Source organism: Eucalyptus grandis, chromosome 4, assembly GCF_016545825.1.
Source record: "Eucalyptus grandis isolate ANBG69807.140 chromosome 4, ASM1654582v1, whole genome shotgun sequence".
NCBI lineage: Eukaryota > Viridiplantae > Streptophyta > Magnoliopsida > Myrtales > Myrtaceae > Eucalyptus > Eucalyptus grandis.
The window spans coordinates 11,512,721-11,536,168 of record NC_052615.1 but is presented as its reverse complement, the minus strand read 5'-3'; the positions used below and the strand labels follow the sequence as shown (position 1 = coordinate 11,536,168).

Sequence of the window (23,448 nt, the reverse complement as noted above, 5' to 3'; positions counted from 1 at the left end):
TCGATCACGTGGGCCCCGCACAGTCATTCCAAACCGCAACACAGAAAAAGTTAAAAGCGAAAAACCTAAATCTCGAATGACGATCGCACGGAAAGAAGCAAAACGCGAGAGATCCGACCCGAGGAGCACGGCGATTACTCTGTCGTTTCGCCCCTCGCGCCTCGTCGTTTCGACGCCCCACCTGCTCCTCCCGTTCCGCGATTCGGCTCGAGGCGAGTGACTCGGGAAAATCCTCCTCCTTTTCCTTCTGGACATTTCCGTTACAAAAACCCTCTCACTCCTCCTCCGCCGCTGGCCGCCCGCCGCCGCTCCTCCGCCGCTCCGACCTCCCTCCCTCCCTCCGGCCCCCCAATCCCCTCCCAAAACCCTAGCAAGTACGTACCTTCTTCTCCCTTCCTTCCTTCCTTCCTTAACGCTCCGATCGCGTTCGATTTTTTTGAGCTGCAGACGGGAAGACGGCTCCCCCGTCCCGCCACCGGCTCCCTCCTTCTCCAATCTGAAGTCGGGATGAAGTACTCACGCTCTCGTTTTTCTTTCGGTTTCGCTCTCAGCCATGTCCGACCCCGCTGCCGACGACGCCAAGCGCATCGAGAAGCTCTACGAGTTCGGCGAGCGCCTCAACGAGTCCAAGGACAAGTCGCAGGTCGATTCCTCTTATTCCGTCGCCGCTTTGATTGGGGGTTTTGAGGTGGGCGGTTTGATGTGTGTTGCGGCGTCGTTTGAGCTGGTTTGCTTTTTTTTTTTTTTTTGGTGTCTGGTGTGGGTGTGTCGGTTCTTGCAGAATGTGGAGGACTATCAGGGGATCATTGACGCCGCGAAGTCGAGCATCAAGGCGAAGCAGCTGGCGGCGCAGCTGATTCCGAGGTTCTTCAAGTTCTTCCCCGACCTGCGGGACGCGGCCGTCGAGTGCCTCGTGGATTTGCTCGAGGAAGAAGATCTCGCGGTGGGTGGTTTGACTACTTAAGCGTTGACTCGATTGTTGAGGTGCTTATGTTTTGCTGAAGTCTGTTGTGGAGCGGCATTCGGCTGCTTAGATGTGGGGGTGGGTGTAGGGGAGTTAGAACGAGGAAGATGTTGGTATCGAATGGGATTATTTCCTCCAGTTAGTTAAGTCAGACGGAAAATAAATGTCCAGCTTTGTTATGAGGAGTCTCGAATTTTTCGATTTTCTAGTTTTGTGTTGCCAAAGTCGTGCTTTTACATTTGCGCTAAACTGACTGGAATATGATTCTGTTGTATAGTGTGGACATTGACTGCCCTTTCTTGTATTGGGGATGATGTGAGGTTTGATGACTGCATGTTATGCAGGTCCGAGTGCAAGCCATTCGGGGGCTTCCACTTTTTTGCAAGGATACACCCGAGTACATTCCTAAGATTGTTTACCTTCTTGTGCAACTCCTTGCCGCTGGTAAATCTAGATTTCTTTCTGATTTGCTTATTTGTATGTTGAGTGATCTCAATGGTTTACGATAGATCTGTTTTTTATAGATAAACCTCGAACTAAGCTGAAGTCTCTGGTTTTATATTGTAGAGGATTTTGTCGAGCGTGATGCGGTGCACAAGGCTCTCATGTCATTGTTGAGACAGGATGTGAAAGGTGATAATCCACATACCTGAACTCAATGTTGAAGTCTCCTATTTCATGCTCTTGAGCTCAGGATGTTGGTGTTTTTCCATAGTTTCACGTGTTGTCTGAGGTTAATGAATGTATTAGAAGGGCATAGTGATGTTTGACTTCTTATATATAAATTTTGCTAGTTTTTTAGTGGATAATGATTTGCCAGGATTAAGTTGTGCATGGTTGTTGTCTATTAGGATGCTTTTCTTGCTCGAATCATTGTTGTGTGTCACTTGAGAACTTTAGTTAAACTCAACCATCTAATGTTAATAGGAATGTTGCTTAGTTGTCAAGGAGTGTATTATTATTAAAGTAGGAGAAACTATAGAATATCATAATTAGCATATTCCTTTTCCCAAAAGATAAGTGTTCATCCATTTGGAATTTTATACAGTGTATAATCAAAGTTAATGACAGTGGGAGTTTGAATTATATATATTGAACATATGTTTCATTTCAGGATGTAAATAAAAATGGTCATAGATTATGTCAACCTCGATTTTGCAAACACGAAGGTGCCTTTTGAACCTCAAGCCAAGTATATAGTTAGTCCATAATTTTGTGTCCTGCTACCCTGCATTTAAGAAAGAATAGGAGTGAGCATCTCATGTTATGAAGAACAAACAAAATGGATCAAATTCTGATCTACCTTTCCCTTATAGTTTCAATCAGTACTTGCATGTCTTCTGCTGATTCTTATCAGTTTCAAGTGCAAAATTTTGGTGCATGAGAATTGAGATCTTCGGTAGCATCTCAGACTAGTGGTCAGGCTTGTAATCATATGCATAGACCTTGCTTCTGTTTTCTTATAATTTACTTGGGCCATTCTGACATTGAATTAAATGTTTGTGTTTTTTTATAGATAGCAATTGGAAATGCTATATTTTAAACTCGTGTACTTGTTTGTTTTCTTTTCTCTTTCATGAAGATCATTCTCGCAGGATGAGCAGCATGAACCTGTTTTGACTTGTTTATTTGAGAACATTTTGAATCTGATTGATTAGCGGAGATAATCTAATGCTTGACATGCAGTGCTTTTTGTCAAACTTTTTGCTTGGTGCAGCCTCCTTGTCAGCCTTGTTTGGCCGCATTGCGAATGTCGATGAACCAAGTGCAGATGACTTGATTCGGGAGAAGATATTAAACTACATGAAAGATAAGGTTGGAAGGCTTGTTGAAAAAGATAAAATTTGACAGTTTTTGATGTCCACTTCCACCATACATTGGGACATTCTCGTGTTATCGAAAGGTTATTTAGGACTAATGGACTGGATTTGCAGGTGTTCCCAATAAAGGCAGAACTTTTGAAACCTCAGGAGGAGATGGAAAGACATATAACGGATTTAATTAAAAAAGTATGCTTTTCTGCTCTTTTTTATTTTTATAGTCCCTTCACTGATGTTTATTTCTTAATTGAGTGAATGTGCCTTAATAGAATTAGCCCAGACTTTTCTTATTGCCATGTCTCATTTGATGTGGCTGACTCATATTTCAGTGTTTGGAAGATGTAACTGGAGCAGAATTTAGAATGTTTATGGACTTTCTGAAAAGTCTAACTATATTTGGGGACAAAGCACCTCCGGAGCGCATGAAAGAACTTGTGGGGCTTATCGAAGCACAGGCAGATTTAGATGCACAATTCACGGTATGTGCCTGATTACGAACAAATTCTTGAGTGGTATCTTTGTTAGAAAGATAACTCTCTATTAATGGTTCTGTTACTGGCAACTTTAGTGGAGATGGTCTGCTTCTTTATCATCAATTATAGCTTTTTTGTTTTTCCATTTGTTGTTTTTCCATGTACTTGAATCCTTCTTTGAGAGCAACAACTCATCCATCTTATGATGGTTGCTATTGACTTAAAAAGGGAGAAAAAACTCCAGAATGAAAACTGCTACAATCAGTAAATTCTGATTAGCCATATCAGTCTGATATGCTTTGCACACAATTTAGTGGCCTATGGCTGCGTATGGGAGGATTATAATATGCCTTATGAGCTAAACTCTTGGTTAGAGATATGGCTTCTCGCTGGTGACCATGTATCCACTATTTAGGTCACTTCTATCAAGTAAAATGTTGCTAAGTGCCCTATCTCAGATCGGTATCAGTAATAATCCGAATGTGCATTCATTGAATAGATTGGTGACTTATTATTGTCCTCTTAGAATTGATGAAGTCTAAGTGTCAGATTATATTGAGTTGTTAAGGAGCCGAAAAAGTAAGTGTATGTGGTTGAGCATTCAAACATTGCTTATAGATATAAATAACTGCCCGAATAATGCAATTTCACATCAATAGAAAAACCCAGGGAATTTCCCTCCTTTTCCAAGGATTGGGAAGAAAGGGTTGGGAGAAAAAAGAAAGAAAAAAAAGGGGGGGTGGGTGGCTAGTTGGAAGGGTGCACTAGTGGAAATATTAGGGGTGATACAAGGGCCTGCAAAGGACTAGTACCCATGTGGTGATATTTTTTTAATGGAAAAGAAACAGAATGTATAACCTTCTGTAGCAGTCTAATCCGGCTGTTTTCTGTGTTCCTAAGACCTTTATTTCGTGAATTTATCTGTTTCTGAATATTTAATGAGATAGTTCTTTTCCATTCTTTTATTTTCTAGTAGCTACGTGACCTCTTGTTAAGGACATGCGTATTTGTTCTAGATAACAACTAAAAAAGACCATGGCAGTCGTGGTAAGAGAGGTGACAAAGATAACTACTAAGCCCTTACTCTGTGGTGTTGACTGCATGGATTTTAGAGCCCATTTTGCTTTTTATTTTGATCTATATCCATTCCTCAATAAGAACAAAAAGTCGAGATTTTTCACTATACTAGTAAAGTCCATGATTGTGTCCTTTTTTTTTTTTTTTTTTTTTTTTTTTGGGGGGGGTGTTCAGAAATGATTGTGTCCTAACATTCTCATATTTATGGATGAGTAGAGAAAGGTTGGGGTGGAAGAGGTTGCCGAATCACTTCAAAGAGAATTTCTTCTCTATAGACACTGGAGAATCAGTAGCCATTTGGAGTGTATAGAAAAAATCATAGTACAGCAAAAGAGTGGCAGATTGGGGTTTGTCCATCTCACCAGCGTCCCTTGGAGGAGTTGGTTGTGGGCTAAGAGAGCACTCATGAAATTTCATTTGAGGGAAGTAAAAGATATTGTTTTTGGGTGTTAATTATGAGAAATAGCTGAAGGCTGATCTCCGAAGTTTCTGACTAATGGAATTAGGTTAAATTAAGAGGTTATTCATTCTCTACCCTGATGGCTATCTACCCATCCCTAACATTTTTGAATTTCTGACAAAATTGTTTATTCTCATGCATTAAATTTTAATGCTTTATAACAACCTTATCTTGCTTAGTAGGATAAGGCTCTGTTTGTTCTTATTGTGATTTCATGGCATGATCTACAATGTTCAAAATGCAGGTCTCAGATACAGACCACATAGACAGATTGATATCATGTTTGTTCATGGCCATTCCTTTTTTTGTGGTAAGCTTTGTACTTTTGGTTGTTTTTTTGAGTACTGTCCATATTTAATCAGATTATGTCAACTTATAATGAACTTCAATGACAGAGGGGTGCGTCAAGTAGCAAGTTCTTCAATTATCTTAATAAGGAGGTCCTGCCTCTTTTTGATGAGGTATTGGTTAACTAACATCTGGTTGATCTTGCCTGCATGGCTTTGAAAATAAAGATGATCGGCTGCACATGATTTACTTGTGTACCTAGTCTTGTAACATGTTTTGTTCTTTTCCTTTGCACTTGATTTCACATCCTTATTTTGTTAACCTTTTGGTTTTTTTTTTTTTTTTTCCTAAATGTTTAACATCAGCCTTAGTTTTTTTGGCTTGGAGGTCATATATTTCATGATCGACTATGGCTCAGTGTGGATTCTTATATTGTACAACTCAAATTTTTGAAATCTTGGCATTTCATGATCGACTAAGTCATTCAAATGTTTAATATTTCTGAAAAAAAAAACAATGTTTCTAACTAATAGGCATGAGCCTTCTCCAAACAAACACACAGTACATCATTGGCCCCCATAAGTGTGGGCCTCTTGGACCTAGTTTTCTCTTTGTAACAATAAGGAACCATTTGGAAGGTAACATTTGACAGAGCTTTTCCTGGCAGCTTCCTGAGGAACGAAAGCTAGATCTGCTCAAAGCTCTTGCTGAGATTTCACCTTACACGATGCCACAGGATTCACGCCAAACTCTTCCTTCAATTGTTCAGCTTCTAAAGGTACTTATATTATGCTTTAAGAAACTGATGTAGGTCGATGAGTTTCAAAGTAGTGAGCCTAATTTGATTGAGAACTTGAAGAGAACTGATGGAGAACAATGTCTTCAAACGATCATATTTTCTTTAGGCTTCATATAATAAAGATTCCTAAGCTTAACACCAGTCACTGTGGGGAAATGAATACTAAACTCTTACTTGAATAGAGAAAACATCTCCAGTCACTGTCTAATCATTAATTCTCATTTAAACACCCGTTCCCTAGGTCTTCGAACGATGTGTCAGACATTTGGTATCAGAGACATGTAACATCATAGGCTCCAGTGGAAATATGTATTTCTTCCCGTCTTTGTAATTTCCAGTTTATGTTGAAAATGCATTGGATACGTTAGTTATCTTGATGCAATATAGACTAGACAGAACACTGGCATTTTGTTTGTAACATAGGTTTTATGTGTATATCTTGGATCTTACTTTTCATGTTTTTCTTTCAGAAGTACATGCCTCGAAGAAAGACAGGAGAAGAAATGAATTTTACTTATGTGGAATGCTTGTTGTATGCATTTCACCATTTGGCACACAAGGTTAGTTGGACTTTCCCATCCTGCTTTGCCAACTTACAGCCAAAGTATATGCAGGTTTTATTCTGATAATGTCGCATTATAGGCACCAAATGCAACCAATAGTCTGTGTGGTTACAAGATAGTGACTGGCCAACCATCTGACAGGCTTGGGGAGGACTTCTCAGAACATTATAAAGACTTCACTGAGAGGTAATGATTCCTTATCATCTCCAGTTTAATTTAGTTTTAGGTTTCTTCTAATGACAGGCTGTTTTTCCTTTCCTGTCCAATGGATGTCACGCATGCATTGGGTATGGTTAATTGATTTTATGTTTTCAACAATGTTTGGTAGATTGCGATGCTATACAGCTTCTATGATAGCTTCTATATTAGTTGAAGGATTGACTTTTCCCTGAAACTAGCTGAAAGTACTGCAACATTTATGCCAAGTTGCTCTTGCATGTTCCTTGTTAGCTTGTTATCTTGCAATTAGTTTTGCTATGGCCACATGGCATTTTTGATTCTCCTCTTGCCTTTCATTTCCTCATGAATGATAAGTCGGAGGGAATAATTTGATCCAGGAGTTCTGATATTCATTGCAATTTACTTGTTTTGGGTAAGTTGGTGTTATGAAGTGTGTAATTTGCCTCCTGATCTTTCCATTGCTTTTTTGCTGCAGATTAACTACTGTTGAGGAGTTAACTAGGGCCACCATGAAAAAGCTAACTCAGGGAATGGCTGGGCACAATAAAGCAATGTCAGCTGCCAAGACCGATGAGGAGAAGAATACCATTGTCCGTTTGTCATCATAATGCTTGCATCTTTTATTGTTAAATGGTTCTGCTCCATGCAACTGACACCACGTACTTTATGCAGAAAACTCAGAAGCAGAACACTACATCTGGACTGCGAACCTGCAATAATATCCTTGCCATGACTAAGGTGAATAAGTCAACTTATTACTGACTGTTTTTGTCTTCATGGCATGTGAGGACTAACATGTGAGGACTAACTCATTGTGGTTTATTGATTTAGCCATTGCATTCAAAGACACCTTCATTTATTGGAGACAAGAGCATCAGCCTCTCCTGGAAAGAGGCAGTCAAAGCTTCTGCACCTGCAACAAATACGGGGACTGGGTAGGAGAAATACTGATCCTTATGTTTTTTTTATTCCTCAGTGAGTTTGTTATTGGATTTGTTTGTGGTGGGTTATATATCGATTCTAGTTGCTGATACTTTAGCTCCTTCCCTCGTTAGTGACAGGTCTACATCTACACTAGGAAATCACTGTAATTATGTTGGTCACTGTCAAATCTGTTCATGGAAAATTGATGTGGATGTCTTCATATTTTTGTTATCAAAATTTGACTGATTGTTCCAACTAACAGCATTGGTGACAAGTCCAGGAGGAGCAGAAAGATTGTTGAGAATGACTTGCATATCTTAGCTTTATCTTCTGTTGTGATGATCAATGGGGTCTCTTCTTGCATATCATCTTATTGATATCATCATTTATGCAGAGGAAAACGACCCGCTAGTGCTGTGAATGGTTCTGGTAATGCAGCATCAAAAAAGGGACGTGGAGCTGGCGGTATGCAAAACCAGCTTGTTAATAGAGCATTTGAAGGTTTGTCCCAGGGTGGGCGTGGCGGTGGGAGAGGAAGAGGAAGGGGTTGGGGTGGACGTGGAAGAGGAAGAAATTATCGATAGATTGCGGCCATGCCTGATGCGACAGATGCGGAACTTTGTATTAGATATGAGGTCAGTAAGAGAAATTGTTACTGGTGAGAACAAAGTTTTGGATGTGCGCCAAAATATTTAGCTGGTAGCTTTGACCTGGACGCACATTACTGATTGTAATTTATTCAAAGCTAGTCGACATAGTTTGGTTTGAGCTACCTGCAGCCTTCAGTTCTACATTCACCTCCCATTAGTCAAACGAAGTAGATGGGTGCTCATGTAACTTGGGGGACATTTGCCTCGCTTGTAGAGTGACATTGTTTGATTTAAGCTTGAATACAGACTAGTCTGATTGCATGATCAACAGACTGTGTGACCTATTTCATTTGAACCCTTTAATTATGTTGTTGGTTTAGACCTTAGAATATTTTCCGGTTGTCTGATTTTGCCTGCTTTCCAGTTGTTACCAACCTGAAGAATTACTTTGTTGCTGTACCTTATTCAGATGGTTGTGCATTTTGGATGACTTAGGCGACAGTTGCAGCAAAACGAATAGTACTAGTTGAATTTGGTTCACAATCTGACCGTTCTAGTTCCTATTTAAGTTAAGTTAGAATAGAACGGCTTCCAAGAACCTAAGATATAAGCCCTACACAGCTCTGGTTTTCCTTTTTCAAATATAATTCATTCGACCATTTGGACAGATTTACTTATAATTACTTGGAAGAGTACCTCTGTTTTGTTTGTTCTTTCTAGAAATGTTCTAGTTAGGTTGGAATAGAACGGCTTCCAAGAACCTATCGATATAAGCCCTACACAGCTCTGATTTTCCTTTTTGCAAATGTAGTACTACCGTTTGGACAGGTTTACTTAGAATTACTTGGAATGGTACCTCTCTCTTTTGTTTGTTCTTTCTAGAACTGTTCTCCTGGGTCTTGGTTTTCAGAGTTTATACGAAGGCTAACTTTTTCCGTGTGGATCTAAATTCAGTTTAGCTAGTTGAAGTCCTAGGTTGTATAATATGAAATGGGTTTGTAACCACTTCAATCTATATTTTGTTTTTCAAGGATAACCAATGCGGACAATTGAGTTCTATTCAAAGATTTTAACAGAAAATTACAGGTTTAATTACAATTATTGCTTTGGTGAACCTTATCATCATTGCTGACGAAGCATCATGGTATACGTAACTCTTTTTTTAATAATGTGGAATTCAAGATTGGTGCAGAACATGTGCATTTATAGATAAATTGGTAACTATAAAAAAAAAAAAAAGAGTAGATATGGCTCATACTAGTTGTACGAATTGCATTTTAATAGGCAATGTAAGCGTTACTTTTACATATAAGGTGAATTTAGTTTTATAAGCTATTAAGTTATGTACTTCTACTTTAGTAATTTATAAAAAGTCATCGCACTATTGTCTTAAGTAAGTAGCATTCATAGTAAGTTGGATAAGAATTTCTAATATATGTATGGACTAGCCCAAGGTGATGCACCTTTATGACCTTAACCAATGTTTGGAGTTTTATTTATTGGTTAATTTATGGAAAATTAAATTATAGTTGCAGCTTATTTTTATTTTTTGGTCGGACTGCAGCTGACTTTAAATGAACAAGATATGAAACTTTTTCATGGGCTACTTTAGTTTCATTAACCATTGCATTATAGCATAAAAAAATAAAAAAGAATTGTACAAATTAGCACTGAAACGCAACATCAAATGATGCGGGAGTAGGGTAAAATTAATTTCACCACATATACTTCGTGTTGATAACACTCTTAACAACTATAACTCCATACAAAACTCATTTTTATTTCCTAATTTGCCTTGGTGATCATGTATTGATATCTCCAAAACCTGAGCGAAGAAGCCTGTACTTGCTTGGAATGTCATGCGTGCTGATCTCCAATCCGCAGCTCAGCTCACCACTGTGTCGTGTCGTTTCTTCTTTTACGAGTCATGCCGAATTTAGCATGCTGTCCGCACTAGGACACCCGTCTCACCTGCTGCCCCGACTCGACTGCCTAGCTGCCAACGATGAGGATCATCGGAGTTGCCATGTGTGAGCAGGCTTCCTTCTTGCCATTCGGACGCGATTGAGTGTTAGTGCACGGCCGGATATTGCTTCGTCTGCTTAGTCACAGCTAAGCCTGATGAGGATTCTGAGAATCCATCCTGCATTTTGCTCATTAGCATCTGCTCACATCCCTGCAATTTGGGACGAAAAGTAGAATCAAATGCAAAGCCTGCGAGGAGGTCTATGGATGCTACACGGCGCATATTCTTAGTTCATGAGAGCTGCACCGAATCTACCCCAGAGAAGCGACACCCCTCTCCATAATCAACCCTTTTTCTTGTTTTCGATCAATCGGTAAACCTCCAATGTAATGTCTGCCTTCTGGTTTCCCCCTGCAGCGAATGCAATTTCAGCCTTGACGTGGACTGCCTGGCTATAACTCTATGTTCACAAGATCTGGAGGGCGAGAAAGGCTCAGTTTTTTTTTTTTTTTTTTTTTTCATTTTGTCCATCAGCATCTACTGGTGTATTTCCACGTGAAGCTTGAAACCAGAATCTGGGTGTAAAGCTGAGAATAGAGCAGCATACTAGGTGGGGTCTATGCTTCTCGGGATTGCCTCTTCTATCTCCAATTCACGATCATCCGCCGCCGCTGGAGCTGGGTCGAATGAAGGATGGTGTGAGCAAGGCCCGTGATTAGTATGTTAAAGGTTTAGCCCATGCCTGCCTGGAGCAGAGGTGCTCTTTTCTGCTCCGTAAATCATGTGCTGAATTGCCCTCATTTATGCAACACACCGTTCACCCTGGCACATCCACTTCTTCCCGTATCAGGAAGGGAGGCTCACTGACACATGTCCTGAAGAGCGTTGATGCCGTCTTTCACTATGCAGAATGCGACTTCGACTTCAACATTCCATGCACTTTTGAAAGGCCCACTTTGAAGCATCAGCTTCTTGAGCATACACTCTTTCTTATATTAGATCTGCCGACCCGTGCTTCCTATGCAGTGTCTGGTAAATTTTGCACATTCGACTTTCACGTTCTTGTGTAGTGCAATCTTTATGTCAACCATGATTGCCTTCCACGGTTAACACCAACAATAAAGATCGCCATCACCTCCATCAACTCACACTCTACCTACGTTAATTGAAGATGATGCCAGTGAGTACTATTGTAGCCTTTGAGAGAAACGGACCTGAAACTGGGTGCTTCCGTCTGTGATGAATGCCCTTGCCCATTGATTACACATATCAAATGCGTCTTACCCACAGTATGCTTTCATCACAGAAATGTTCTCTCACTAAACTGACTTTAGCCAACAAACGGCCACAAGATACTGCCATGTGATGTGGTGAATAACCCTGTTCTTTTTTCTTTTGTTATATCATATACAGACTCAATCTCCACAATAAGTTATAATCAACAGAAAATATGGCAATAACAAAAAAAAATTAAAGTAATGGAAGCACCTGAAGCCCTGATTTTGCTGAACTAGATGCATTTCTGCAGGAAAAGGTCGATAGATCGAGCACACAATTGGAGGTACTCAAAAAAACACTTGCAATGCTAGTCTCAAAAGCTGCAAGCGAAGTGCATGAAGTTAAAGAGTTGGGGAAGGCAAGAATTAGGGAGGCAGGAGACCACCTTTTTGTTTGATGTTTCAACTAACGCTCTTATGCAAGTCAATTGGAATCACTGCCAACACTTGACATCTGATATTGTTATCTTCTGCAGCAAAAGCAGATAAATATCATATTTTTGAGTGTAAGAGTTGTGTGCTCTGTGTTATGAATAGGAGTATTAACATTGTGATGCATAATTTGATTATGAATAAACTTGTTAGGAAGCTTACCGGTCTTATTAATTCCTTGAAAAAGAATATCAGGATTGTGTAGTTTGTTCACACTAGCCTCGAGCTTTTGCATACTATCTAACTTTGCATTCATGAACTTTAAATTCTTTTCTAGCACAAGAAGATAGGAAAAGTTCTGTTCTAACATCTGCAGTCTACCAAAATTCAGTTATATTGAACTAAAGCTTCCCACAAAAGAAATCAAGCGTTCTTTTCTCACCTTGGCCCCAGCAACTTGAATCTCCAACTGAAGCAACAATTCATGCTCCTGCCTGAAAACCAAATTAGCCAGGGAGAGAACATAGTCATTGCATTATTCAGATCCAAGAGCTTCTGGATACATGCAGGATACACCACAGAAGAAGTTTGTCTTTATAAATCTTATTTGCTGAAGCAAGTTGTTGCATTTGCCGCGAGAAGGATCTAGTTGTCACCTCTTGGAGGTAAAATGCTGACTATATGATGCAATCACCGTGTCGTTCTGCAATGACGTACTTAAAAATTGTTATCATCAGAACAGTTAGTAAGCATTACCTGTGCATACAAGACAGAGATGAAAAAACTGACATTGTTCATTTTGATTCTGCTAACTCTACGATGATAGAAGAAAGCTCTGGTATTGCAGCGGTGCTCCCATCTCCAAGGCATCTATTTATCCTAGTTCTTATGGATAAATAAGCAAAACCATTGTATAACAGCAAAGAGTCTGTAAAATAACACATATAGATCCACTGGCCAAACAGAAAGTCACCAAGAGATTTGCCAGAAAAAGCAAAACTGTGACGCACGCAATATTTTCAAAGAATTCAGAAGCTTTAACCCCAAGAACAATTTTGACTTTATTTTGGCAACTAGTAACGACCATATGACAACGTTTGACATGTGGCAATGTGATAATAAGGTGCTGGTATCTGAAAATGCTAGTAAAAGTGCCATTTTTCATGAATATCCCTCTTTTTCTCTCTTCAGTAAAGAAAAAACTTCCAAATCTTTTGGTCTAGCAGGATCTTAAGTAACCTTGAAACAAACGATGAAACATCTCCCCATTCTTCTCATCGCAATAATTGTTGACGTATTTTTGGTCTTTTCAATAGCATTTGCCCTTTCATTGAAGGTAACAATTTTAAGTATCTGCCACCAAATTAGCAGAAGCATTCGACAGTCCTGCCATCTTAAGTTATCCAGTCGATCACCTACTTAGCTTCATTATTTGACTTAGCATCATGATACTCTCCTGGGAATCGCTTTTCACAGTAAGCATTTAGGCTTGTAAATAAATAAGAAGAAAATCAACTTCCAAGGTCAAATCAAATGATGAATGAACCCACATGAAAATTAAAATAGATATAATTTGGACCTCCTACAGGAATCTGTAGGGATTTGTGTGTGAGACCGCGATCCACAAACTGACACATGGAACTCACCCTTGACTATGTAATGCAGAGGGGCCAGACAGCATGTCACAAAAGCAAGGCGAGGTTGAGCAACATACTGCCAGTGGGACGCCTTGCCAGCCAGGCTTCTAGAGAAGAGGAGTTTTGGTGAAGCCAAGCAACTGATGAGAAGTTCCTATGGATTAAAGGGTAGCATACATAATTGATGAAGTAGATAGAAACAATTGCCTGAGAAGGAAGAATGGTTAACCGAGAAGAGAAAGATACCATTGTCTGTGACATATGCTTTCACTGAAGATAAATCATCTATTGCTCTTTCCATTATCCATGGCCCACAACATTTATCACACATTTTGCTTTCATTGGAGATGATGGTACCAAATTTTTTGCCAACATAATTTGATTTGCTTTATGATAACTGCGATCCTGCACATCTCATACAAAATGGCTAACCTTCAGAGTCCAGAGAAAATAATTTATTACCATCTGCATCTAAATCATCGGTTTAGTGCTCAAATCACATCCCACATTTCTGTTTAGCTCGTCAAGTAATGACATGATTATGCTCCAAGGTTATATGCTTTCTCTGATCTGTTCTTGAGAAATTGCTCATTTTATGCACTCTAAATCAATAAAAGGTATCTACAGATACTCATCTTGAAGCTGCACTATCATTTTATTTCCTAACAAACTTAGTCACTCATTGTCTGGAACACTAAGCCTAATATGGTAGAAGTAAGTTGTGATCGATGGATGGACACAAGAGGGAATGGCTTATCAAGGCTCGTCCATATTCCTAACAAACTTGGTCACAAGGAAATACGTGACCTCACCAGTCTAGTGATATATATATATATATATATATATTTCAATCAATATTTTGCATTTATATATGAAAACCTTCTCTTGCCAGTCGGATCCGTCAATTCTTACTGCACGGCCCAATATTGCTTGTCCTCCCAATGAGGATTCTCAGAATGTGGCCATCCAACAAATGCTGATGAGCATCCGCTCACATCCCATCATCTCGGGATGAAAAATAGAATCAAATGCAAAGCCTGCGAGCAAGCAATCTTGGGTGAGGTCTATGGATGCTATGCATGCATATTCTTTCTCCACAAAAGCTGCACTGAATCTCCCCCAGAGATGCAACACCCGTCTCCCCATGATCACCCTCTCGCTTTCGATCAATTGGAGGAGCTAAATGTAACGTCTGCCATGGTTTCCTACTGCAATGAATGCAAATTCAGCCTCAACATGGACTGCACAGCTTTAACATATTCGGAATACCTGGAGGGCAAGAAGGACTTCGCTTTTTACAATTTTGACCATCAGCATTAACTGGTCTTTCATCACAAGTGCTATCTTACTAAACAGACTTTAGGCAACAAATGGATACAATACCATGTGAGGTGGTGAATAGCCATGTTCGCTTTTAACATCATATATATAGACTCAACCTCCACAATAAGAATTAATCAAGAGAAAATGCTCCAATACCAAACATTTTCTTAATACAGGTTGCTGGAATAGTGTAAGTACCTGAAGACCTGCTACTCTGAACTCCATGAAAATATTGCATTTCTGTAGGAAAAAGTGGAAAGAATGAGCACACAATTGGAGGTACTCAAGAAAAGACAAGCAATGTTGGTCTCCAAAAGCCGCAAATGTAAGTACATTTAGTTGCAGAGTTTGGGAGGCACTTACCAAGACAAAAAGAATTTCCTTTCTGTTTGACGTTTCAACTTACGCTCCCATGCAAGTCAATTGGACTCACTGCCACGCCGACATCCAAGGTTGTAGCTCTCTGCAGTAAAAACAGACGAATATCATATTATTTAAGTGCCGGACTTGAGTGCTCTATGTAATGAAATGAAGTGTTGACACTGGAATGCATAATTTGATTGTGAATCAACTTGGCAGGAAGCTTGCCGGTCTAATTATTTCCTCGAGATACCAACATCAGATGGGTGTAGTTTATACGAGACTTGTCTCGTGCATCTGCATACTACCTATCTAGCTTTGCATACATGAAGTGTAAATTCTTTAGCACATGAAGATTGGGAAAAGTTCGGTTCTAACATCTACAGTCAACCAGAATTCAGTAATCTTGAGCGAAAGCCAGCCAAAAAAAAAATCTACATTTCAGCATTCTTTTCTCACCTTGGCCCCAGAAACTTGAATGTCCAACTGAAGCAACAATTCAAGCTCCTGGCCAAAAACCAATCTGCCAGCGAGACAACGTAGTCTTAGATTGCAAGTTAACGCATTTGCCACAGCAAAGATCTAGTTGTCACCTCTTGGAGGTCAAATAGAGACTATGATGTAACGATTCCCACATTCTGCAATGACAAACTACAACTATATTATCATCGGAATAGCTAGTAAGCAGTAATGGTGTATATGGAACAGAGAGGAATAAGCTGACATCTTTCATTTTGGTTTGGATCACTCAATGATGTTAGTGTTAGATCAAAGCTTTTGAAATTGTAGCTGTGCCCACGTTGCCAAGGCATCTATTTGTCCCAGTTCATATGGATAAATGAGCAAAACCATAGTACACCAGCAAAGAATGTAAAATGACACATGGATCCACTGGCCAAGCAGAAAGGTACAAAGAGATTCACCAAAAAAAGAAGGAAATCTGCAACACTCAGCAATGCTTTGAAAGAGGTCAGAGCTTTAACCTCAAGAACAATTACTACCCCTTATATGCCTATAGAAACGACTATTCTTCTCTTGGTAACAATTGTTGAGGTCGTCTTCGATCTCTTCAATAAAAATAGATCACAATTTCCTTTGAGGGCTTAGCCTATCTTAATCTGATTTAGTTGCCCCAAGTGCCTCCTAAACAAAACTAGCTAGCTTTCCTAAAGTACTTATTCATTCGTTTTAAAGTGGTTAGATTACTTTATCCAAGCAGGGAACAGAACAACTATGGCACTCAGACTTGCGGCCGGAAAGGGGGCTGCGAATGTGGCTGCACTCTTCCAACACGCCATACAGGAGACCGCGCCGCACAGTTGATCATGAGGACGAATTCGCCGTATAGCCACAGCCTAAGGTTTTGAATGAGGTCGCTGTAAAGCCACAGCCAAAGTTTTTGAAAGAGGTCGCGCAACAAAGTCACGGAAAGCAACAGGAGCAGCACCAACAAGACAGAGTGGAAGAAGTCGTGGAGCAGCAACCACGCAAGTGAAGCCACCGATATCAAACCAGTGAAGTCGATGAGGAGGTGTGATGCTCCATCGGCGAGACGCAGCAACAAGAAATGCAGGAGCAGGCTGCAGATGGCAACGCCGGTGGCAAGGGAGTGAGTTTCGAAGGGCGAGATCAACTTCCCCTGGAATTTCACTTGGATGAAGTTGATCAGGATAGAGATGATGGAGAAAAAATCCATGGCGACCGGTGAGCTGAAGGTAGCGACATCGCCGTTCTTTCATGCCTCTTTTATAGTATGAAGGTCAATGCGCAGGTGTAAGGCGATGGAAGAGAAGGGGTGGGGACAAAGGACAAAGGTTTCGTCTCCTTTTTGCTACAAATTTTTTCCAGGAAAAAATGTGTAGCAAAAAAGGGGACGAGGTTGTCTCCTTTTGCTACAAATTTTTTCCAGGAAAAAATTTGTAGCAAAAAGGGGACGAAGGACAAAGGAAAAAATGTGAAGCAAAAAGGGGACGAAACCTTTGTCCTTTGTCCCCACCCTCTTCACCCCCTCTCCAATTGTCCCCTTACACCTGCGCACCTTCACCCCCACCACTGGATTGGAGGACTTCGAACTTTTTTTGGTAACGAAATTATTTTTTGGTAACAAAGGATTTCGAACTTTCCTATTTACTTTATGGGAAAATGTCACAAATGATTTCTGAACTTTCATCTAATGTTCAATTTCATTTCGAGTTTTGATTTGCTCATTAAATTCTGAACTTTCATTTAATATTCAATTTAAATCATTGAGAACTCGATTCGCTTCATTTGGTCGAATCTCATCTAATGTTCCATCTAGTCTCTAATTATTTGAAAATTAACCAATTTCCCTTTTTTTAATACCAAATTATTTTTTTAATAAATAAAAAATACCAAATTGGGTTTTTTTTTTATTGAAAAATATCACATTTATGTAAAGTAATAAAGGTCAATATTTTTTTCCTTTCTCCATATTAAAAACAAATGAAAAACGGAATAGTAATAATAAACAAAGGTGAATCTTGCATTTTGATTTTTTTTTGTATATGCAAATTACTTGAATAATGTACAAAAACCCATCAAATCGATTTTTTTTTAGACTTCACTAAAAAGGGAAAAATCAATTGATGGGCTTTTGTACATTATTCAAGTAATTTGCATATACAAAAAAAAAAATCAAATGCAAGATTTACCTTGTTTATTAATACTATCCCCTTTTCCATTTGTTTTTAATATGGAGAAATGAAAGAAATATTGACATTTATTAATTTGCATAAATGTGGTATTTTTTTTTACCAAAAAAAAAACCCAGTTTGGAAATTTTTTTTATTTATAAAAAAACAGTTTAATATTTAAAAAAGAAATTGGTCAATTTTCAAATAGTTAGGGAATAGATAGAACATTAGATGAAAGTTCAACAACCAAATGAAGCAAATCGAAAGCATGGATGAAATTGAACATTAGATGAAAGTTTAGGAACCAAATTGAGCAAATTGAAATCTCATGGATGAAATTGAACATTAGATGAAAGTTCAGGGCTATTTATGACATTTTTCCTTACTTTATCTTGTGTTAGAAAAAGACTTTGTTCGGTGCTGATTGAATTCTCCTTTCTCTTTTCTCGGCGGTGTGTCCGCATACTGATATCAATACGTAATAAGCTGGAAGATTCATCATTCATGGGCAAGGATAAAGTTCCAGTAACCGGGCTGGCAAAAATAATAAGCAAGAGCAAAACACGAAGCCCAAGCCCAAGTGTCTCCTTAAAGCCCTTTCTTTGGTCTTGCTTCAGTTGATGCGGTGGTAAGGGAATTACTGGAGCAAAAAGAGAAAAAAATTCAAAACAGTCTAGCCAAGAAGAATACGAAGGAAAAAAAAAAAAAAGAGAAGGAAAGCAGAGTCTGGAGAAACCGAGAAAAGACAGAGGAGACAAAGGGAGCTCTTGCTTTATGCACCGGATTAATTCTGTTTCTTAGCAATTGGTAAGGATTTGAAACTTTTATTTATCTAATTGAAGGAGCTTTCGTAATTAAACTATAAATTAGGTTTGGTATGGATTCTATGTTGCTAGGTTGATTTTAGAGGTTTTAAAGCTATGAAATTATGTTGTAAAGAAATTTTAGGGTAGTGCAAACTAGGACTTCAGAAAAGTCAATTTAGGTTTGCGATTTGATTGGGATAAATTTTTAAAATTTTGCATGCTGCTAAAATAGTTTTCGAATTACTGTATTGGCAATGGATTTTGCCCTTCTCCAATCATCTTTTGGCTTTATGGTCTCCTAGTAATTCAAAAGAATTTTCTACTAAAAGTAAGCTCGCTTGAATTGGAGTTTTAAGATGAGGTCGACTCTCTTTGCAAAGTAATTGTTCGAAGATCTTTTGACGATTTGACTCAAGAATATGGTATCGCCTACTAAAGTTTTAGTTGAGGTTAGCTCACATATAAGTTTGACATTTAGTTAATCTTTGATATGACTTTGAAACATTTTAAGCAGGACAAATTTCAATTTGGATTTTATTTAGGGGTGGTTGTTATCCTCTACAAGTTTGTAAGCTCGTGTCTTGAAAGTGATTGGGAATTGATATATTATAAGTTGTGAAAAGCATTGCACCATATGATTTTTTTTAAATGAAAAAGTAATGTTTAAGACATATTTGTTGCATAAAAGCGAATGGAGCCTGTACCACCCTTTTGGTATTTGAATTTTGAATGAATATAATTGATTAGTATAAAGTTGCGTTAAGGTGATATTCCTCATATTTTTATTTTATTGTACATTATATATTGTATTTGGATAGATGAATCTTTGTTATTGTTTTATCACAGCACATGCTTGATCTACTTAGAAGAGATTTAGATTAGTCACTAAGCTGTGGTTACTCACACTATTCATTCCAAATCTTTTTCAGGTAAGCTAAAATAGGACGTGAGCATTATTGGCGAGAAATTTTTTGCATTTGGATTTGGACGTGAGTTTAGATACTCGTATATGTCTAGGATGATATTTGTGGAGTTTAATTGAGTTTGGAGATACACTCACACTTTTTTAAAAACAAAAATGGAATAAGTACACTATTAGTGCCATAAGTTGTGTACAACGCTCACTTTGATGCCAAAAGTTTTTGTCGGATCACTTAAGTGCCAAAAAATTTGAAAAACGCTCACTTTGGTGCCAACTCCAATCCAGTTAGCCGGAAATCCGACGTGGCACTTTTTTATTAATTTTTTAAGCTGATGTGGCTCACCGAAGAGTACAGTCAGCATCCAACACCAAAACGACGCCGTTTGGTGTCTCCCCCAATTAAAAACCCTAAATCTCCAGCTAGTCGCCGTCCTCGATGGCCCTCGCGCTCGGCGGCCGCAGCTCCAACCCCGACCCCGACCTCAACGATGGCCACTCGGCGGCCGCAACTCCGACCCCGACCACAACAATGGCCACTCGGTGGCCGCATCTCCGACCCTGACCTCAACCCTGACGATGGCCACTCGGCGGCCGTGGCTTCGACCCCGACCCCGACGATGGCCACTTGGCAGCCGCGGCTCTAACTTGGATCCCAACCCTAACCCCGACGACAGGCACTCGGCGGCCAAGTCGAAGGCCGTGATCTAGTCGATGCTCGGGAGGCCGCCGACGAGTGCGCCCCATTGATGTCTCCCTCTCCATCTCCAATCTCCTCGACGAGTGCCTGGCCTGCGTCTTCCAGTACCTAGGCTCCGGCGACTGGGGCTGGTGCTCCCTCGTGTGACATTGAAGGCGTCCAACAGCACAGAGCAATGGCAGCTGAGCGAGCGACGACGGCCCAGCGACGGCGGAGGCTGAGCGACGACGGCCAAGCGAGCAAGGTTGGAAAACCCTAATTTCAATCCCAAATAATAAAAAAAAATCTCCAAATGAGTTAAACGACGTCGTTTTGTGAGGCCCTCCATGTAGGACAGCAAAACGACATCGTTTTCTTAAGGAGGACCGAAAACAACGTCATTTAAAGGCCTTGTAGATTTTTATTTTTTTAAAAAAAGCAACGTAATCATTTTGGCCAGAATCTTTTGCCGATGGCACCAAAGTGATCATTTTTCTTCCGATTTGGCACTTAAGTGATCTAACGGAAACTTTTGGCACCAAAGTGAGCGCCGTACACAACTTATGACACTGATAGTATACTTCTCCCAAAAAAATTAAATTTCAAAACTCTTGATTTCGTAACCAACTCACTATTTATCAAGTTGCATCATTTGGGCAAGACCATGGTGGTGTCGTTTTTCCTTATTTTATAGATCGGGGTGTGACAATAGATAAAGGAAATCTTATTCACAAAGTCAATAAAAAGAAAACATACATCAATATATCATTATTTTTTTTCTATACTGAAATAATAGCGCCCCCTCCCTTTCTATAATTACACACATGAGCATCCTCATGTTGCCATGTTTTATGCACGAACTCACCTATTTCTATAATTGTTGGATATATGAAATCCTACTAAAATACTTTTAAAGCAGCAAGGACTTTTTTGTGGTGAAATATTGCAAAAATAGGTTTTTATCTTACAAAAGATTGCATTTTCTTCGGTTCAAGACACCTTGGATTGTTGATGGGAGTATGAATTTTGCTAATTTCCTAAGAAAATCTCAAATTTTAACTTTAATCACGATTCTACTCGAACTGGTTTTTTGTTTGAAAAAAGTTCCCAAGTTTCATGAAGGCCCCATTTCTACCCATGTGTGGCCATACAATCATCATGTAACACGGCATAATCCAACCATTGCAATGTGAACACTGAAGGTTCCCCTAAGACCCTTTGGTAACTCTCTATGAGAGAGAGAGAGAGAGAGAGAGAGAGAGAGAGAGAATAAAGGAGATTGAAAAGTGGCAAGAGTCAATAAAAGATATTGGAAAGAGGTTTATTTATACACGTAAACACCCTAGTAGGAGAGAATAAATATGACAAAAAAGAGAGCATCTTGTCTTCTTTCTTTTTTGCCTCATAAAAAGGACCAACCGTTACTTTGATTAGTGTAATAAATTCAAAGTTTTAGCAAAAGGAGCAGATGATCACCGTAGATGAAAAATGTATATGCATCATAATCTTTATTTCATCAAAATGTAGTTCATTTTATCATTTGGATAGGTTTACTTATAATTACTTGGAAGAGCACCTCTCTATTTTGTTTTGCTCTTTCTAGATATGTTCTCCTTGGTCTTAGTCTTCATAGTTTATACAAATGCCAACTTTTTATCCGTGGATCTAAATTCAATTTAATTAGTTGAAGTTGTAGGTTGTCTATGTGAATTGGGTTTGTAACAACTTCAATCTGTATTTTTTTTTAAATAACCAATACAGATAATTATTTAGTTTTTGAAAATAAAATCAAGTTCTATTCAAAGATTTAAAAGAAAATTACAAGTTTAATTACAATTGCTGCTTTAATGAGCCAAATCGACATAGCTTACAAATCAAAGGTGCTGCAGGACATGTGCATTTATAGAGAAATTGATAACTAAAAAAAGGTAGATTCGGCTCATACTATTTGTATGAATTGTATTTAATGGCAAATGTAAACATTACTTTTACATGTAAATGCAATTGACTAATAAATTAAAAAAATAACTCGTAAAATTAAAAATAGGTGAATTTGGTTTTTTAAACAATTACGACAAAACTGTTATTGCAAAATTGTCTTACGTAAATTACTTTTAGCGTAAGTTGGATAAGAACTCTCTGATGAATGTATAGACTAGCCCAAGGTGACTGCACTTTTAAGACCTCAGATAATTGCAGCTGACTTTAAATGAACAAGATATAAAACTTTTCATGGGCCACTTTAGTTTTATTAACTATTGCGTTGAAGCATAAATAAAATAATAAAAATGTACAGATGAACACTGAAATACAACATCAAATAATACGGGAGTAGGGTACAACTCATGTCACCTCATTTACTTCGTGTTGACATCACTCAACTATAACTCCATTCAAAACGCTTTTTTATCTCCTAATTTGCCTTGGCGATCATGCATTGAGTCTCCGGAACCTAAGCGGAAGTTGTAGTTGCTTGGAATGTCTCGCGTGCTGGTCTTCGCTCCGCGGCTCAGCCCACTGCCGTGAATCTGTGTCAATTTTTATTTCACCAGTTGCACTGAATTTGGCATGCTGTCCGCCCTAGGACCCCCGTTTCAGCCGCTGCCCCGACTTGACCACCCAGTAGGCGATGATGCGGAGGATTGTCGGAGTTGCCATGCGTGTGAGCAGGCTTCCTATTGCTTCGTCTACCTAGTCACAACTCTAAGCCTGATGAGGAATCTGAGAATGCGACCATCCAACATTTTGCTCATTAGCATCTGCTCACATCCCATCATCTCAGAGACGAAAAGTAGAATCAAATGCGAAGCCTGCGAGGAGGTCTATCGATGGTACACGTGTGTATTCTTTCTCCATGAGAGCTGCGCCAAATCTCTCCCCAGAGATGTAATGCCCGTCTCCATGATCACCATCTCTCTTGCTTTCGATCAATTGGTAGACCTCCAATGCGATGCCTGCCATATAGTTTCCCGCCGCAGCAAATGCAATTTCAGCCTTGACATGGACTGTGCGGCTATTAGTCTAAAGAAACAAGACCTGGAGGGCAAGAAGGGCTCAGTTTTTTGGCCATTTCGCCCATCAGAATCTACTGGTGTCCCACAACGTGAAGCTTGAAACCAGAATCGAGTGCAAAGCATACTAGGTGAGGTCTATGGTTATGTGGATTGCCTCTTCTTTCTCAAATTCACGATCATCCACTGCCGCTGGAGCAGTGCTGCTCTCATCTGCTCCATAAATCATGTGCTGAATTGCCCTCAGTTATGCAACAACCCGTTCACCCTGGCACAGCCACTTCTTCCCGTATCAGGAAGGACTGC

At 39.3% G+C, this 23,448-nt stretch overlaps 1 protein-coding gene and 1 long non-coding RNA gene across 2 annotated transcripts; one reads left to right on the top strand and one right to left on the bottom strand.

Annotated features, from left to right (window-relative positions):
- The first annotated feature begins 164 nt into the window (after positions 1-164).
- LOC104440959 (apoptosis inhibitor 5-like protein API5) lies at positions 165-8,499 on the top strand. Its single transcript, XM_010053937.3, has 17 exons — positions 165-374; positions 552-643; positions 782-943; positions 1,309-1,408; positions 1,532-1,597; positions 2,682-2,779; positions 2,899-2,973; positions 3,114-3,263; positions 5,039-5,104; positions 5,190-5,255; positions 5,750-5,860; positions 6,352-6,441; positions 6,524-6,630; positions 7,100-7,214; positions 7,297-7,362; positions 7,456-7,559; positions 7,943-8,499. Exons 2-17 carry the CDS (start codon positions 554-556, stop codon positions 8,130-8,132), a joined length of 1,656 nt encoding a protein of 551 aa, XP_010052239.2. The 5' UTR covers positions 165-374; positions 552-553; the 3' UTR covers positions 8,133-8,499.
- A 2,767-nt stretch (positions 8,500-11,266) lies between these two features.
- On the bottom strand, positions 11,267-13,532 carry LOC120292821. Its single transcript, XR_005550429.1, has 4 exons — positions 13,400-13,532; positions 12,410-12,456; positions 12,196-12,247; positions 11,267-11,851 (listed from the first exon to the last, which is right to left on the bottom strand). It is a non-coding gene; the product is annotated as an uncharacterized LOC120292821 (long non-coding RNA).
- Positions 13,533-23,448: the final 9,916 nt, after the last annotated feature.